This window comes from Stomoxys calcitrans, chromosome 1 (assembly GCF_963082655.1).
Source record: "Stomoxys calcitrans chromosome 1, idStoCalc2.1, whole genome shotgun sequence".
Taxonomy (NCBI): domain Eukaryota; kingdom Metazoa; phylum Arthropoda; class Insecta; order Diptera; family Muscidae; genus Stomoxys; species Stomoxys calcitrans.
In genome coordinates this window covers 126,170,313-126,188,697 of record NC_081552.1, presented here as the reverse complement: position 1 = coordinate 126,188,697, position 18,385 = coordinate 126,170,313, and the positions used below count along the sequence as shown (strand labels likewise).

At 36.4% G+C, this 18,385-nt stretch overlaps 1 protein-coding gene and 1 long non-coding RNA gene across 2 annotated transcripts; one reads left to right on the top strand and one right to left on the bottom strand.

Moving 5' to 3' along the window:
- Positions 1-932: 932 nt before the first annotated feature.
- Positions 933-13,514, bottom strand: LOC106093673 (uncharacterized). The gene is made up of 6 exons (XM_059366981.1): positions 13,173-13,514; positions 12,987-13,119; positions 8,397-8,456; positions 6,881-7,717; positions 5,031-6,257; positions 933-1,204 (listed from the first exon to the last, which is right to left on the bottom strand). The coding sequence occupies exons 2-6, from the start codon at positions 13,117-13,119 to the stop codon at positions 933-935; spliced, it is 2,529 nt and encodes an 842-aa protein (XP_059222964.1). The 5' UTR covers positions 13,173-13,514.
- A 3,827-nt stretch (positions 13,515-17,341) lies between these two features.
- On the top strand, positions 17,342-18,015 carry LOC131994242 (uncharacterized). The gene is made up of 3 exons (XR_009396563.1): positions 17,342-17,401; positions 17,457-17,675; positions 17,733-18,015. It is a non-coding gene; the product is annotated as an uncharacterized LOC131994242 (long non-coding RNA).
- Positions 18,016-18,385: the final 370 nt, after the last annotated feature.

Genomic DNA, 18,385 nt, shown 5'->3' with positions numbered 1-18,385 from the left:
TTTGTGGTGGGAAAATAATGGGGGCGCAGTGGAAGAAAATATGTATATTTCTGGTCAAGGCGGAATTTGGTTGTTCGTATACCTGTTTAGTTTTTAACGGTGAACTTAAATTAGAAATTAAATCTAATTAAATTCATGGGTGCTCGTTATGGTGATTTTTCCAGTAAATAAACTTGGAAAAAATAATAGGGACACTTATCAAAATGTTATAAATTTTCGTTTTTTCGTAACTTAAAATCTAAGAAGAGAGAAAGACAAATGGTAACTACTCATTCTACTCAATAGCTTTCTGTACGGAGTCTGGAAACCATTCGCAATCATGGGACCTAAACCTCATTGAAAACCTCTGGGGCATAAGGAAAACAAGGATTTAAAACTTTCCTTATGGTTTTTATATAAATTTTTTAATCACTTTTTTCTCTTCCTCAGTTGTGTGAACTCTGCGAACGAAAATGCTTATATTACGAAAAGAATGTTGCAATAAAGCATGTGAATGAGTAGTAACCATTTGTTTTTCTCTTTTTTTTTTTTTTTAAGTTACGACAAAATCACAATTCATAAGTAATTGCAATGTTTTGATAAGTGTCACTATTATTTTTTCCATGTGAATTTACTGAAAACAATCACCATAACGAGCACCCATGAGTTAAATAATTTAATTTCTAATTTAAGTTTATCATTAAAAACTAAACAGGTCTACGAATAACCAGATACAGCCTTTAACAGAAATAACCATGTTTTCTTCCCTTTTTTTAATATTGTTCTTAGTAACTTTGTCCCTATTATTTTTTCCATCACTGTATATTGGGAAAAATTTGGAATTGATTAAGTTTTTAAATATATTTTTAACTGAAAAAACCGTTTAACTCAAATTACAAAATAGTTTAAAAAAATTACAATATAGTATATGTATATATTAATGGGTTTCATTGCTATGGTCTACGAGCCGATATTTCCTTTAATTTTGATTTTCTTATTTTTTCAGTACATTTACCCTCTTTGTCTACTTTTCTGCAGTTTGAAATGTAAGCTTTGAGCTGCTGTGGTGTTCTCTCTTGAAGTGATGGATACTTTCTTACTGCGTATAAACATTCGCTTGTGCTTGGTAATTTTTCCAGCAGCAAAATGTCGCCAAATTGGGAAAATACAGCATCTTTTTCGCTTACAGTCCACCTACGCCTTTTGGTCTTGCCATAAGGTGAAGCTGAAATTAGAATAAAAACAGTTAGTTTACAATGCAAATGTGAAAAATTAATGTGTAAATATTAGGATGATGACTTTTTTACAACCTGATTTTCCTTCATCATATTTGGATGCATTTAAGATTATATAAAATCTTGCATATAAGGTGATTCGATAAAAAAATTTCACGCCCACATTGATTTTAAAATTTTTATTTCACCATTTTGGGCATTTTTTTGAATCACGTTGTCATTGGTGATGATGATGTTAGTGGGAAGTTGTTCTTGTTGCGGCAGGTGTTGTATGTCTTGTCTTGCATAACTTTGATCGCACGCTCACAGCAGAGTGAAACAGGCAATTCCCCAAAACAGGGTGATATCTTTGGCACTGTTTAACCTCTACCTATCCTCCATTCCACCCCGTCCAGACGGCATAGAGATCGTATCATATCAGGACGATAGGTTGAAAGTCTACCTCAACGAACTTGCCTCATATTTCGCTGCAAGAAATCTGACATCAAATCTTCAGACACATTGGTCACTACAAATACTCGTGAGGAGAATCCCGAGCTGACAGTGATTGTCGATGAAGAAATGATTCCGACTATCAAGTGTCCCAAAATACTTGGGACACTTGACAATACTTGGGACACATTTGACAGCTGTTACACATTCTCCCCACATGCCACAGCAATTTGCGTTAAAGTCAAAAATAGAAACAAAGTCCTCAAATCACTTGGGGTGCAGACAAAGAAACCTTGTTGACCACGTACAAAGCAATTGGCCGGTCTGTGGTAAGCCAATGTGGTCTCGTCAGCTCCATGATACGCTTTGGAATAATATTCTCATCTGTCAGAATGCCGCCCTCCGAACTGCTACGGGCTGTCTCCTCAATTCTCATGTGGACCACCTCCATCCGGAGACAAAGATCCTACCCGTGCGAAAACATAACTACATTCTGTCTAAGCAATAACTTTTGGGTTGTTATCGCCGAGACCATCCAAATAATCATCTTGTGGATAGCTATCCACCGCCCAGAAGCCTTAAGGTAGATTCACATGATTTAGAGCGTGAGGTTCAGCGCTACAAGAGAGAACCTACAGGTCAACCGCCATATCAAGCGGGTCTAGACAAGATTCATGAAGACCCGGTATCAGATGCGGTAAATAGCTACCTGGTGAATGTAGTCCTTGGAAACGGCCGCCTCCCATTGCACTCGAAAAAATTTTTTCACTGGGTCTTCAAGCATTTGAGAGCTTTTGACAATAGATAGTTTTCAAAACTTTTAAAGGGGTACAATTGACTACTGAACCAATGATCAGTCCATGATTCAGATATGAACGAACAGATTTTACGCAACTTATTCAGGCATCAGAATACGCAAAAAGAGCTGGAATGGCACGAGAGTTCCGTGTATTGCAGATATTTAATATCTGCTTTAACTTTACAAAAGAGGTCTTAATCCTCCCAGCGAAGTGACGGAAGACACGAATGAGGTGGAAAAGAATCTTTTATGCATCTTTTCAGCCCACTTTTTCTTTTATATCAGTTTTCTCATTTCTCAAGGTTGCTTTCATAAGTGCTCGATGTTTGGTGTACCCCATAGACATACGTTGCCTCCATCAGGATTTATGGCCTTTATGATGTAATGAGGGTTTAGTTTCTTGTTTGACATGCATGGTAAAAAAATACATTCGGCGCGCTCTAAACAAAAAACTTGACCCTCAGTGTACTTTAAAGGCTAAAAATCGTGATGAAGGCAACATAATGATGTTAGGGCGCTTTTTCATGGAATTTTTTGGTTTCTAAACGGAAGAATACTCGAAGAATGGATAACCATTTTCATAGAGATGTATCGGAAAATGTAATAAAAGCATTTGTGGTTCACAACATATCAACTTCATTCGTTATTATGGATGATAATGCTCCAAAACATACCTCCAGTGGCGTTAAACACTGCTTTTTCTAATAAAAATATAGATATATTGGTCTGATCCTCTTGGATCACCGTAGTCAAACCCGATCACCGTTGTCAAACCCTTTAAAAAACTATCGTAAGCTTTGGGGAGGAGAACTAGTTGAAATTCGTATGAGTTATTCCAAAATGTACAGGAACTTTGGTTAAATATATCCCAAGTTCGCTAAAAAAATCAGTTGCGAATCTTCCCCCAAGTTAAAGAGCAATACTTATATGAAAGGGTTACCAGTTATTAGCGTTAACTGAGCCCTTAGAACCTTAATAACAACCCGAAGAACCAAATTAGGTTACTTAAAACATGAAAAACATAAGTGTCCCGAATAAGACGTCCATGCAAAAATTGGATGGAATATTTCCTTGCCTTTTTATATAAATCAGCAACTTTTTTGCCCAAAGTTTTTTATAAACACATTTTCCTGATCAGGATTTATGGAATTACTAATGAAAAATTATGTTTTCATCATTTAATTTCAACGAAAAGTAAATTTTCCAAAATTAAAAAGTGTATCCCTAATTATTTGGCCACCACTGTATAATCGAATTAAAATGAGATGCCTTCACTAAATGGATTTCACTGGACTTTCGTGAAAGTTATAGGACTTAACACATATTTTGTTTTGGATTTGTATGATTTAAAAAATTAAAATTTTTTCATAAAAATAATTTCAAAGTTGTTTGTGCGTGGGCTTTTTAATATTTCAGTGGAATAAACTTTATTTTAGTCATTTATGGGCAAAAGTTTATTCATTCGTGCAAGAGAAAATAATTTTGAAAAAAAGTAAAAAAGTCATCACCCTAGTAAATATATACAATACTGTGAGCTTTTTTAACAAAATTTTGTTTATAAAATCATTAAAGGAAACATAAATCTTTTTATTTCACTACACAGCGTTACAACATGCTTAATCCTTATACCCAGAGAGTGGATATTAAAGATTGGTTAAACTTTGCTAAGATACAAAAATATTTTTTTAAAGGGTGATTTTTTAACTATTATCTTTTTGGAAACACTGGTTTAAAGAGCTCACGCAAGTTTCGTGTTTTGTTTCGCTGTCAAACATCTACAGTTTAGTCTACAGTGTATCCATAAATTATCTTACAAACGAATTATTGAATTTTATTATCAACATGCGTGTTCGTTAAAAATTTTGTTCAGCGACGAAGCTCATTTTTGGCCCAATGCGTACGTAAGTAAATAGAATTGTCAATTTTTAAGTGAAGATCAGCCAAAAGCATTGCAAGAGTTACCAATGCATTAAAAAAAGTCACAGTTTGGTTTGGTTTGTGGGATGGTGGCATCATTGAACCGTACTTCTTCAAAGATGATGCGAATCGTAACGTAACTGGGAATGGTGAGCGCAACCGTGAGATGATGTCCAACTTTCTTTTGCCCAAAATGCAGGAGCTTGACTTGCATGACATGTGGTTTCAACGAGACGGTGCCACATTCCACACAGGACGCGTATTGAGAGGCGAGTGCGGTGAACTTTTATTTCACGCTCGGAAGCGGTCAATTGGCCTCCTAGATCGTGCGATTTAACGCCTTTAGAATATTTTTTGTGGGGCTATGTTAAAGCTCAAGTCTATACAGACAAGCCAGCTTCAATTGACGCATTGAGCGACAACATTGGTGCTTTATTCGTGAGATACCGGCCGAAATGTTGGAAAGAGTGTGTCAAATTTGGACTAAGCGGATGGACCATTTTAAGTGCAATCACGGTCAACATTTGCATGAAATAATCTTTAAACATTAAATTGTATGAACCGTACTGTCGATTCAAATAAAGATTTCATGCGTTTTTCTTAATTTTATGTGCCTTTTTTAAATTGTTCCTATAGCTCTTAAAAAATCACCCTTTAATTTTACTTACTACTTCTCCTTTTTTTCTTTGGCTCATAATCCTCTCCACTAGATTCTGCATCTGAAAAGACGATTTTTTTTTCGTCTGACTGGATGTGATGTTCTTCCCCAGATTCCCAACGTTCTTCGACTTCTCTCTCGCTCCCACCTCTTTCAACGTTATCGATGGGATGTTCTTCGGCAGATTCCGAACGTTCTTCGGGTTCTTTGCATTCAACGTTCCCAACATCATCGCCAATATCGTTGCTAAAATATCTATTAACACCATCGATAAGTCCTACGCCATTATCAATTGTATCGCCCATAGCAGCCATAAGAATTTTGGAAACACAGTATATTTCTGCAGCTGGCACTTGCTGACGATAATGGGTTTTGTGGACATCTTTATGATGGCCCATGAAATTTGCAAGTTTATCCACAGATGCATCCTCTGCGTTTATAACAGACATGTATGTAGCAATATGTTTCCGAAGTTTTGTGCCTCTTAAGCTCTCCGGAACATCGGCTCCACACTGCTCAGCATAATTTTTTAAAAGCGCACAAGCTCTAAAATATTTTTTAGATGTTTTAGAAGCAGAAGGATTACTAAACACATATTTGTTTTCACTCTCATTTACACCAGCCTTTGACCGAAGTTTTAATATAGTGTCTAGAGCCTCTACGCATAATGAGTCCAACAAAATTGGAACCGTGCGCGATAGTTTGCCTCTTAATTCTATCCTGACATATTTTTTAGTATGTCTTAAGGCTTCCTTAGAAATAGTTTTTAACAAATCATGTTCCATGTTGTGCGTTACTGACTGTCTGTTTCTATAATTAGAAATTTTTAGTCTTTCGGTTTCACCGGCCCGTCGTCTATTAAATGTTTGTATAAGGGTGAGAGAGGCCTTTACCAACTCTATCCACGATTCCAATGAAAATTTCTCCTTTAATGTATCCAATTGGACTTTTATTATGTTTCTTAAAAACGTGTACAACTTTTTTATATCTGTTTTTTTCGGCAATATCACCTTTTTATCCCGTTTAATATTGGCTTGGTCTTCTAATGCTCTTTTGTGGATTGTTGTTGGAGCTTCTTCCCACAAAAAAAGGAAGTCATCTACATTTTTTTTATCTACTTCTAATTGAACTTTAATCCATTCTGATCTTTGTTTCTTTGCACATTTCTTAAGGAGTGATGAAAGTGAAATTGCTACCTGTGGATGTTGGTACCATTGTAAATCCTTGTTCCAGCTTGCTACTTTGCGTACGGCAAAGTAGCAAGCTGGATACTTTTGTTAATTTTCTTCATTTTTCGCGTAAAGCGTGCAAGTAGCCGTAATTGTGCCCTAACCATATCATAATTGTGTGAATCTGTGTATTCATCAGTGTATTTTTCTGTTAATTGGTTTCCAAATTTTATAATTAATTCATCATAGACCAGAGTTCTATAAATTTTATCATTCCGCAGAATAGGCAAAACTTTAGTTTTCATTTTATCGTTTGCTAGTGGGTGCACATATTGTGTCAACTTCCTACTTTCAACTAATGAGGTTCTATTTTTTGTTTCCGTATTGTCTCCACATTTTAAACGATAACCTCTTATGGAACTTTTGTCATAAAATCCTTTACAGTGTTTACAACATGCAAAATTATCTGCCTTTTTATTTAATTTTATTTGTTGATTGCGACGAGTTATTAAAATTCCTGTATTCAAAGTAGATTTGGTGTTGTGCAAAAAATCCCCCCTCTTTCTTAATTCGTCAATTATTTGTAGGCGTTGCAGGCTTTTTTTTGGCAATTTTAATGCAATTTTAACTTGTTTTTCATTTTTATGCTTTAAAAAAAGGTGTCGTGCATATTTCGTTTGGAGAGTCTTACAAAACAAACAGAAATGCTTTTTTCTTTGATTTGAATGTGGAACAGTTATGGTATTAATATTTAAATTGTCCTTAATAACAGGCGACTTATCTTTTAAAGAGGTCTGAATTGAGTTTGATGTTGTTTGAATTGAAATTTCTGCTACGTATTCAGACGACGTCGATTCTAAAACAGTCGGATCCTCAATGGAATCTTTTGCCCCAGACATGATGATAGATGCTAAAGTTGTTTCATTTATACTATTTTGCTGGTTTGGAATAACAAAAGTAGAGTTTTCGTTCCTTGAATTTGGGATATTTTCGTTTGAGTCAGGAGAAAAATATGGAAGTAATTCCGGAACCTTATTGGATAAGTTTTTTATTGCAACTTCGGTAGATTCTTGCATTTCTTTTTTTATTTTTTTGTTGTTATTAGATTTTTTGTGGTATTTAGAGTACATGGCAGGGGTGTTCTCCGACATGGAATTTCCTGATGAAATTAGCGACGATTCATGCTCAAATGCAGGGGTGTCGTTCAAAATAGAATTTGGCGATGAAATTTGCGACGATTTCGGTTCAAAAACAAATGTGACCTCTGCAGAAGTATTTTGTGACGTTTTTTGCTCGGTGGCGTAGGTGGTTTCCAAAACGGAATTAGGCGATAAAATTTGAGACGATTTATTTTTAATAGGTGGGGTGTCCCCCACTATAGAAGTTGGCGATGAATTTTGTAAAATACTGTTTCCAATGACAAGGGTGTCATTTAAAATGGACGTTGGCGATGCAAACTGTGACGATTTACAATCAATAGCAGAGTTATCCTCCATAATGGAATTTTGCGACGAATTTTGTACATTGACTGGTGAATAATGCATGTTGATATTTTAATATTTTCTACCACAATTTAATTTTCTGTATTATATCTACTATAAGGGTTGGTCTTTTCGTTAGTCTTTTGACATGAATAACTGCCAAACTACATGGTGAGCCAGAAGAACCTACTTATTTGAAACATCAATAAACACAAAAAACTTCAGTTAATGTTTTATTTCTTTTTGAGATTTCAATATTCGAATTTGTTTTCATGCGGTCTGGAAAAATTGTGTAAATAGAGACCCCATTGCACATACACTGATTAAGTCGGGTTTTGAAATTCGTGTCCAACTCACCACTCAGATAAACAAGTTGCTCTGGCTCACCCTGTACACACAAAAAATATTAGAAATGAAGGTGTGAAAAAATAGGTATAAGTCCTACTGTAATATGGTGGCAGAATTTTGTTAAATTATCATATTTTATTGAAGTTTTTAAACTGCTCCGAAAGTAGAACAGAATACCCTCTTTAAACGTAAAATTTTAACACCGGAATTCACAAAATTTAATGTAGACTTGAAAAAGGTTTATTTGACAGATTTTCTTCATAGAGCTATCAACTAAACCTAGTTTGAGGTTTCATTAGTTTTTGTGAATAAGGCCGTAATACTCTTACAGGCATGTAATAGAAGAAAATATTAACATTTTCATTTCATAAAACTTACCGTCACACGATTTTAAATTTAGTTCAATTTTTTCCCGTTTAATCAAAACATTTCGATAATCTGAAATTAAATACAAATGTAAACCCCAAAATAGAAATCAGGAAACCACATAAGAAAAGCTATAATAGGACATTAAGAGTGAATTGATTTACAGTTTTTTATACCCACCACCGAAGGACAAATCTAAATATCTATTTCCGACCCTCTAAAGTATATAAATTCTTGATCACCGAAAAAATCTAAGACGATCTGGCCATGTCCGTCCGTCTGTCTGTTCAAATCACGCTACAGTTTTTAGAAAAAGACCAGACCCATGTAGATGTAGTTGTCATAAGAAGTTGTAGTTGTCATATGGCAACTACATCTAAATATGGTCCAATTTTGCTCATTCATTAACACTTAAAAATTTTTGAAAATAGCAAACACTGTCTGCTCAATATAAGTAGTTAATTCTGCTTCCGTAATTTCAAAGCAGCAGGCTGACTTCTGAAAAGTCTATTGTTTGCTGAAAATGACTGGTGCTTCATTATGAGCGATGTTAGAAGAAACAAGTAAAAGCGTGCTAAGTTCGGCCGGGCCGAATCTTATATACCCTTCACCATGGATCGCATTTGTCGAGTTCTTTTCCCGGCATCTCTTCTTAGACAAAAAAAAGGATATAAGAAGAGATTTGCTCTGCTATTAGAGCGAGACTTGGAGACCTGTGTAAAATGTCAGCCAATTCGAATAAGAATTGCGCTCTTTGTGAGCTCAAAAAGTAAAATAGAGAGATGGATTTATTTGGGAGCTGTATCGGGCTATGGACCGATTCAGACCATAATAAACACGTATGTTGATGGTCATGAAAGAATCCGTCGTACAAAATTTCAGGCAAATCGGATAATAATTGTGACCTCTAGAGGCTCAAGAAGTCAAGATCCCAGATCGGTTTATATGGCAGCTATATCAGGTTATGAACCGACTTGTACTTTATTTGACACAGTTTTTGAAAGTAACAATAAAAAACGTCTTGCGAAATTTCAGCCAAATCGGATAGGAATTGCGCCCTCTAGAAGCTCAAGAAGTCAAGTCCCCAGATCTGTTTATATGACAGCTATATCAGGTTATGAACCGATTTGAACCATATTTGGCACAGTTGTTGGATATCATAACAAAATACTACGTGCCAAAATTCATTCAAATTGGATAACAATTGCGCCCTCTAGAGGCTCAAGAAGTCAAGACCCAAGATCGGTTTATATGACAGCTATATAAGGTTATGGACCGATTTGAACCATACTCGGTACAGTTGTTGGATATCGTAACAAAACACGTCGTACAAAATTTCATTCCAATCGGATAAGAATTGCGCACTCTAGAGGCTCAAGAAGTCAAGACCCCAGATCGGTTTATATGGCAGCCATATCAGGTTATGGACCAATTTGAACCATACTTGGCACAGTTGTTGGATATAATAACGAAACACGTCGTGCAAAATTTCATTCCAATCGGATAAGAATTGCGCACTCTAGAGGCTCAAGAAGTCAAAACCCAAGATCGGTTTATATGGCAGCTATATCAGGTTATAAACCGATTTGAACCATACTTGGCACAGTTGTTGGATATCATAACAAAACACGTCGTGCAAAATTTTATGCCAATCGGATAAGAATTGCGCACTTTAGAGCCTCAAGAAGTCAAGACCCAAGATCGGTTTATATGGCAGCTATATCAAAACATGGACTGATATGGCCCATTTGCAACACCAACCGACCTACACTAATAAGAAGTATTTGTGCAAAATTTCAAGCGGCTAGCTTTACTCCTTCGAAAGTTAGCGTGCTTTCGACAGACAGACGGACGGACATGGCTAGATCGACATAAAATTTCACGACGATCGAGAATATATATACTTTATGGGGTCTCAGACGAATATTTCGAGTAGTTACAATCAGAATGACGAAATTAGTATACCTCCCATCTTATGGCGGAGGGTATAAAAACTAAATACCTATTAAAATGTGTTACTCAGTGGATGTTTATTATCACTACTGAATATATACGCCCAATAATTTTTTTTCTTTAAATTTAGATACGAAAGGCCATGCCAGTCAAAAATGCGAGTGAGCTCAACCACATTTCGAAAATTATACCAATAGATGTGAGGTCATGTGAACAAAGAATCTGTTGATCAGTTAGATTCTTTACAGTAATATTTCACAAATTAACAAGTAAAAAGGCGTTAAGTTCGGCCGGGCCGAACTTTGGATACCCACCACCTCGGGCATATATTTAACAACCTTTCATCAAATTTGGGTGAAAATTGCATACGTTATGTTCCATAGCATTTATATCGAGATATGATCCGATTTGGACCAAATACTAATAGATACAAGTCGTTGTTCAAATGTGTATAACAAAAATATTGGTCTTTTTAGTAGCTATATCTAAAAATAAACCAATCTGAACCATATACAATATGGATGTTGAAAAGCCTAACATAAGTCAATGTGTCAAATTTCAGTTAAATCCGATTATAAATGCGCCTTTTTGGGGGCCAAGACTTTAAATCGAGATATCGGTCTGTATGGCAGCTATATGTATACCTTGATCGATCTAGACCAAATTACAGAAATATTTGAAGTGGCTTAACTTAACATTCTGTCCCAAATTTCGGCAACATTGGACAATAAATACGCCTTTTATGTGCCCAAAACATTAAATCGAGAGATCGGTCTATATGGCAGCTATATCCATATCTGGACAGATCTGGGCCAAATTGACGAAGGATGTCGAAGGATGTCGAAGGGCCTAACACAACTCACTGTCCCAAATTGCGGCGACATCGGACAATAAATGGCCTTTTTATGGCCCTAAAATCTAAAACCGAGAGATTGGTCTATATGGCAGCTATATCCAAATCTGGACCGATCGGAGCCAAATTGACGAAGGATATCGGGGGGCCTAACACAACTCACTGTCCCAAATTTCGGCGACGTCGGACAATAAATGCGTCTTTTATGGGCCTAAGACCCTAAATCGGAGGATCGGTCTATATGGCAGCTATATCCAAATCTGAACCGATCTGAGCCAAACTGACGAAGGATGTTGAAGAGCTTAAGGCAACTCACTGTCCCAAATTTTAGTAAAATCGAATAATAAATGTAGCTTTTATGGGCCTAAGACCCTAAATCGGAGGATCGGTCTATATGGCAGCTATATCCAAATCTGGACCGATCTGAGCCAAACTGACGAAGGATGTTGAAGAGCTTAAGGCAACTCACAGTCCCAAATTTCAGCAAAATCGGATAATAAATGTGGCTTTTATTGACCTAAGACCCTAAATCAAAGGATCGGTCTATATGGCAGCTATATCCAAATCTGGACAGATCTGGGCCAAATTGACGAACGATGTCGAAGGGCCTAACATAACTCACTGTCCAAATTTCAGCAAAATCGAATAATAAATGTAGCTTTTATGGGCCTAAGACCCTAAATCGGAGGATCGGTCTATATGGCAGCTATTTCCAAATCTGAACCGATCTGAGCCAAACTGACGAAGGATGTTGAAGAGCTTAAGGCAACTCACTGTCCCAAATTTCAGCAAAATCGGATAATAAATGTGGCTTTTATTGACCTAAGACCCTAAATCGGAGGATCGGTCTATATGGCAGCTATATCCAAATCTGGAGCGATCGGAGCCAAATTGACGAAGGATATCGGGGGGCCTAACACAACTCACTGTCCCAAATTTCGGCGACGTCGGACAATAAATGCGTCTTTTATGGGCCTAAGACCCTAAATCGGAGGATCGGTCTATATGGCAGCTATATCCAAATCTGAACCGATCTGAGCCAAACTGACGAAGGATGTTGAAGAGCTTAAGGCAACTCACTGTCCCAAATTTTAATAAAATCGAATAGAAAATGTAGCTTTTATGGGCCTAAGACCCTAAATCGGAGGATCGGTCTAAATGGCAGCTATATCCAAATCTGGACCGATCTGAGCCAAACTGACGAAGGATGTTGAAGAGCTTAAGGCAACTCACTGTCCCAAATTTCAGCAAAATCGGATAATAAATGTGGCTTTTATTGACCTAAGACCCTAAATCGGAGGATCGGTCTATATGGCAGCTATATCCAAATCTGGACAGATCTGGGCCAAATTGACGAACGATGTCGAAGGGCCTAACATAACTCACTGTCCAAAATTTCAGCAAAATCGGATAATAAATGTGGCTTTTATTGGCCTAAGACCCAAAATCGGCGGATCGGTCTATATGGGGGCTATATCAAGATATAGTCCTATATAGTCCACCTTCGAACTAAACCTGCATATGGACAAAAAAGGAATCTGTGCAAAGTTTCAGCTTAATATCTCTATTTTTGAAGACTGTAGCGTGATTTAAACAGACAGACGGACAGACGGACAGTCTAGATCGTCTTAGATTTTTACGCTGATCAAGAATATATATGTATACTTTATAGGGTCGGAAATGGATATTTCGATGTGTTGCAAACGGAATGACAAAATGAATATATCCCCATCCTTCGGTGGTGGGTATAAAAACATCTCTTTCAACAAAATTTCTAAAAAAAAATTTAGGCTTACCGCTTTTGGCTATTACGAAAGCCAACGCCTGAGTGCCTTTCTCTCTGTAGAGAGCTGTGTAGCGTCCTTTCCACTGTAACTTCTTGGACTCCAGAATCTGCATACTTTCTGCAATCCGCACGAGGGAATACATCTACCAAGAAAATAAAATTATAAATAGAGCATCAGAATTTACATTTAACTTACCTTTTTCTTTGCAACTTTACGTCAACCGCAACTTCCAATTTAAAAAAAATAGTAGCAAACCACAGCCCTCAAAAATGTTCTTTCACCAAATAAATAGAATCAGTAAACGGATTTTTAGTCCAATGGCGGGCAAATACACACACTATTAACACATTTGAGTCCGTGGACAAGAACATATATGTACATATGCTCATGAAGTTAGAAATATTACGCACACTAGCACTTGTGCCCAACACTTTTTAGAAGAACCGTTATGATGCAGCGATTATCAAATAAACTGATAATCGATGACTATTTTTAAGTAAAAATAATCGAAAATACGTTCAAGCATTTCAGCATACCACGCATGATAAAGCAACTTCTTATCAGCCGGAAGATTTTTCGGTATTTAGGCAAGTTTACATGGGACATCATGAAGCGTGGTCATTGTAAAGCTGAGTTTACATGGCTCATCATGATCTTCCTCATATTTTGTACGTGATGACTATAGCATTCACTGAATAATGTTGAGTTTACATGGCACATGTGATGTATGATCATTGTAATAATATTGGTGAAGACAATGGTATATTCGTCACATGTACACATAACCAACAGTCATGGCAGAAAAATCAAAATCATTTGAGTTTTTTCTATGAATGACGTCTATCGATTACCGTTTTCAAAGAAATGTGTCATCATTATTTGACAGGTATTGAAAAACATGTTCTGTGACAAATAAGGTTAAGAAATAAGAAATAAAGTATGGAAAATTAAATAAAATCAAAGAAAAGAAAATATCGTTGAACCGTTTTAAGCTGAGTATTCTGTTCAGCTTTTCAGGAGGAATGCTGTCAAAAGAAAAGTAGTACTCTGCTTATAGCGAGGAAAATGGCAAAAAACTACTACAGTGGCAACACTTAAAACTATTGCCGGCGTCATTTTTGTTTGTTTTATTGGTTTCAGTGGTTTCTTTTTTTTATTTATGTGGGAGAAAGTATATAAAATTGAGAAAACAATAAGTGCAGATAAAGAAACGTGTTTTGTTATGGAAACAAAAACATTGAATTGCTGGCAAACTTCGCTCGCGAAACAATTGAAAAAATCAGCGGCTATTCCGAAAGAAGAACAGAATACCAACGCTTAGACAAAAACCGTAACCAACACGTACACGCGATCATGATGTGCCATGTAAACTCTGCTTAAGGTCAAGCCAAGCTATTAACCGACTTCCTATTTTGGCAGTTTTTTAAGTTTGGCAGCTTTGCGCATGTCATCTTGTTCTGTTTTTACATTCATTCTTAGTTTACGTTTTCTCCTATTTGATGACACTTTCAATCGGCTGGTTTGACGTCCTTAATGATGTTCACGGGGCCTATCCACTATATGTTTTCGCAAGTGACCTAACCTGTGTTGACCACAGCTGTTGCCAAAAACAATACATCGATTTTTTATTATCCATGATTTTATTTATTGTAATTTCCTATACTTAAAGCAGAGTTTACATGGCACATCATGATTTTACTTATTGTGTGTACGTGTTGATTGCAGCTTTTGCCTAAAACGGTACATCGATTTTTTTTTTCTTTTCTTTGATTTTATTAAATTTTGCATACTTTACTTCTCATTTCTTAACCTATTTTGTCACAGAACGTGTTTTTCAATATCTGTCAATTAATAACATATTTCTTTTTAAACGACAATGGATAAACGTCATTCATCGAAAAAAAAACAAATGATTAAGATTTTTGAGCTATGACTAATGGTTATATGTACATATGACGAATACACCTTTGTTTTCACCAACACTATTACAATAACCATATATCAGATGTGCAATGTAAACTCAGCATAATGTGCCATAAGAACATATGTATATGTAAATATATATGTACATATGCTCATGAAGTTGGAAATATTACGCACACTAGCACTTGTGCCCTACACTTTTTAGAAGAACCGTTATGATGCAGCAATTATCAAATAAATTGATAATCGATGACTATTTTTAAGTAAAAATAATCGAAAATACGTTCAAGCATTTCAGCATACCACGCATGACAAAGCAACTTCTTAGCAGCTGGAAGATTTTTCGGTATTTAGGCCAGTTTACATGGCACATCATGAAGCGTGGTCATTGTAAAGCTGAGTTTACATGGCACATCATGATCGTACTCATATTTTGAATCTTCAGTGTCTCGCACTTCAGTAGTCTTGAAATACAATATCATGTGGGTTCAGTGTTCACGAGTTCAGCGAACACAGTCACCAATGATGATGATGATTGGTTTTATGCAGGGCTTTGATACGTCACTTGTACTCATAACTATCAGCCATGGCTAAAAATCAAAACCATTTTGATTTTTTCGATGAATGGCGTCTATCGATTACCGTTTACACAGAAATGTGTATTCATAAATTGACAAATATCGAAAAACAAGTTCTATGCCAAATAAAGTTATAAAATGAGAACTTAGGATAGGGGGTACATTCATATAGTCGTTCCGTTTGCAACACATCGAAATATCACTTTCCGATCCACAAAAGTATATATATTTTGGATCGTCGTAAAATTGTAATATGATTTAACGATGTCCGTGTGTCTGTCCGTCCGTCTGTTCTACAGTCTACAGCCTTAAAAAATTGAGATATTGAGCTGAAATTTGGCACAGATACATACGTCTTTTGATGCACGCTGGTACTTGAACGGGCCAAATCGGACCATATTTAGATATAGCTGTCATATAGACCGATCTGCTGATAAAGGTTCTAATGACCATAAATGCAGTTTTTATCCGATTTCGCTGAAATTTGTTTTAGTCCTGCCAACTTCCGACCCAAATATGATTTAGATCGGACTGTATTTAGATATATGTAGGCATATAAACCGATCTGCCGATAAGGGGTCTGAAGCCCATAAAAGCTTTATTTATTGCCTGATTTCGCTGAAATTTGAAACTGCGAGTTGGTTTGAGCCTCCCGATATTTGACCTTTATATGGTTCAGAATGGACTATATTTCGATATAGCTACCATAAAGACCCATCTGCCGATAAAGGGTCTGAAGCCCATAAAAGCTTTATGTTTTAAGCCTCCCGACAACCGACTCAAATATAAGTCAGATATTACTATAAAGATATATTGGATTGCCCAAAAAGTCATAAAGTCTGATCCTCCAATTTAGGGTCTTAATCCCATAAAAAAGGGGATTTATTATCTAAAAATGTTACTTGTACATGAGTTCTCGGGACCTGAATAAAATTTGATCGAGACAAGCCCCTATTAAGATATAACTACGGATAAAGTAATGGAGTTATATTAAAATAAGATAATTATTATATCCTTGTTTAATTTGGTCCAGTTCGATCCAGATTTGGTTATTGGTGCTAAATAGAACGATCTCTCGTTTTTAAGGCTTGGCCCTAGAAAAAGCGCATTTATTACCCGATTTCATTGAGATTTGACGCAGTGACTTATGTTCGGCTTTTCGACATCTGTGTCCTATATGCTTCAGATAGGTTTATATTTGGATATAGCTGCCAAAAATACCAATATTTTGTTTTATTAAATTAAACAGTGACTTATATTTATTAGACCACTCGATGTCCGTGACGAAGTTGGGTGTATAAGTTATAAAATTTTCATCGGATTGTGACGAATGGGGGTTTACATATACCCGAGGTGGTGGGTATAGAAAGTTCGTCCCGTTCGTACTTAATGCCTTTTTACTTAGGTAAGTCGAATCACTCACTCCAGCATCTGTTTTTCCTTCATAAAATAAGATGGTTTGACACAAGGGCGAACGAAAATTGGTACCACTTTCAGTGGTACCAAGTTAGTGAACCAGCCAGGTAATTAACACGTACACACTATGAGTATGATGTGCCATGTAAACGTGTCATTATTTTGCAAAGAACGTGTTTTTCAATATCTGTCAACGATTAGAGATTTCTGTTTAAACGGTAATCGATAGACGGCATGTGTACATGTGACGGATGCACCTTTGTTTTTTACCAATACTCTTACAATGACCACACTCAGTTATGCCATAAATTTCAAGGAAAGAAAAAATCGATGTACCGTTTTGGGCAAAAGCTGTAATCAACACGTACACACGATGAATTCGTGAGATCATGATGTGCCATGTAAACACTGGTTAAATATAATCGATCGTAAAATTATCGGTTCCAACAAAAAATTGAATTGCATTTTTAAAACATACAAAAGGGCGGCCTTAGGTCTGTAAATAAGGTAAGTTTAAAAATGTATTTCATATCATACATTAGTTTCATTTATTTTATTTTAGGTACAAAATAGTGACTGAGGTCTATATTAATGACCGTGTGGGTATCATGCGTGCGTTCAAAAATGATTTGGGAGTTTTATGGTAATGGCGAATCACAAAGTGTGACGGCATTGAATACGTCTAAGTCTTTGTGGGCTTTCAGTGATTTATATGGGCGCTGTGTTTAAGTTTCCCACAGATGGAGTGACCAGCAGTGGCTGTGTTGGAGTTTGTGGTGTGGTGAGTGTTGTGAGCCAACACGAAATATCAAAGCCTCTATTTATCTGCTTGTTTCAGGGCTTTCAAGAGGAATGCCTTAACATTTCCAGCAAATTTCGCAAAACATTGATGTTGATATTATCGTCACCAGCTCATTACTCCAAATGGGGGCGTGTTTGCCGATACCGCTTTATGATTGGCCACTACTTTAATGGTCAAGAGTAAGAGTAGCTGCCACACGGGTACCTTCCTCTCTATGGGGTGTCATTGATTTTTATGGCATGATCATTAAGGCTGTAACAACAAATTTATTGTTGCTGCTGTTTGCGCTAAATACACTTGACATCAACAATGTTTTATACGTTTTTAGTTTTTTTTTTGGGGTTTTTTTCCTAGTTGCCTTGGGTAAATAATTAAATTTAAGTTATAAAATATTAAACTTCAGTCGAAACAAGAGCGAAATGTTTATTATGGAATAAATCCCCATTGTCAATCATGAGGACATAACTAAATGCTATCTAAGCTATACATAGTTATCCAACGTTCAGAAGCCTCTATGCGGCGAACACCGGGTGAATTTTGTTCTTGGAGAAAGACGGCCACCGGTTGCACCTGAGAAATTGACCTCCCCTGGCAAACCAGATATGTAGCTGCATCAACTCCTACAGAGCAAAGATTGATGCCTGGGAACACACGGCACGCGTCAGCTGTTTAACTGCCTAGCCGGTCCA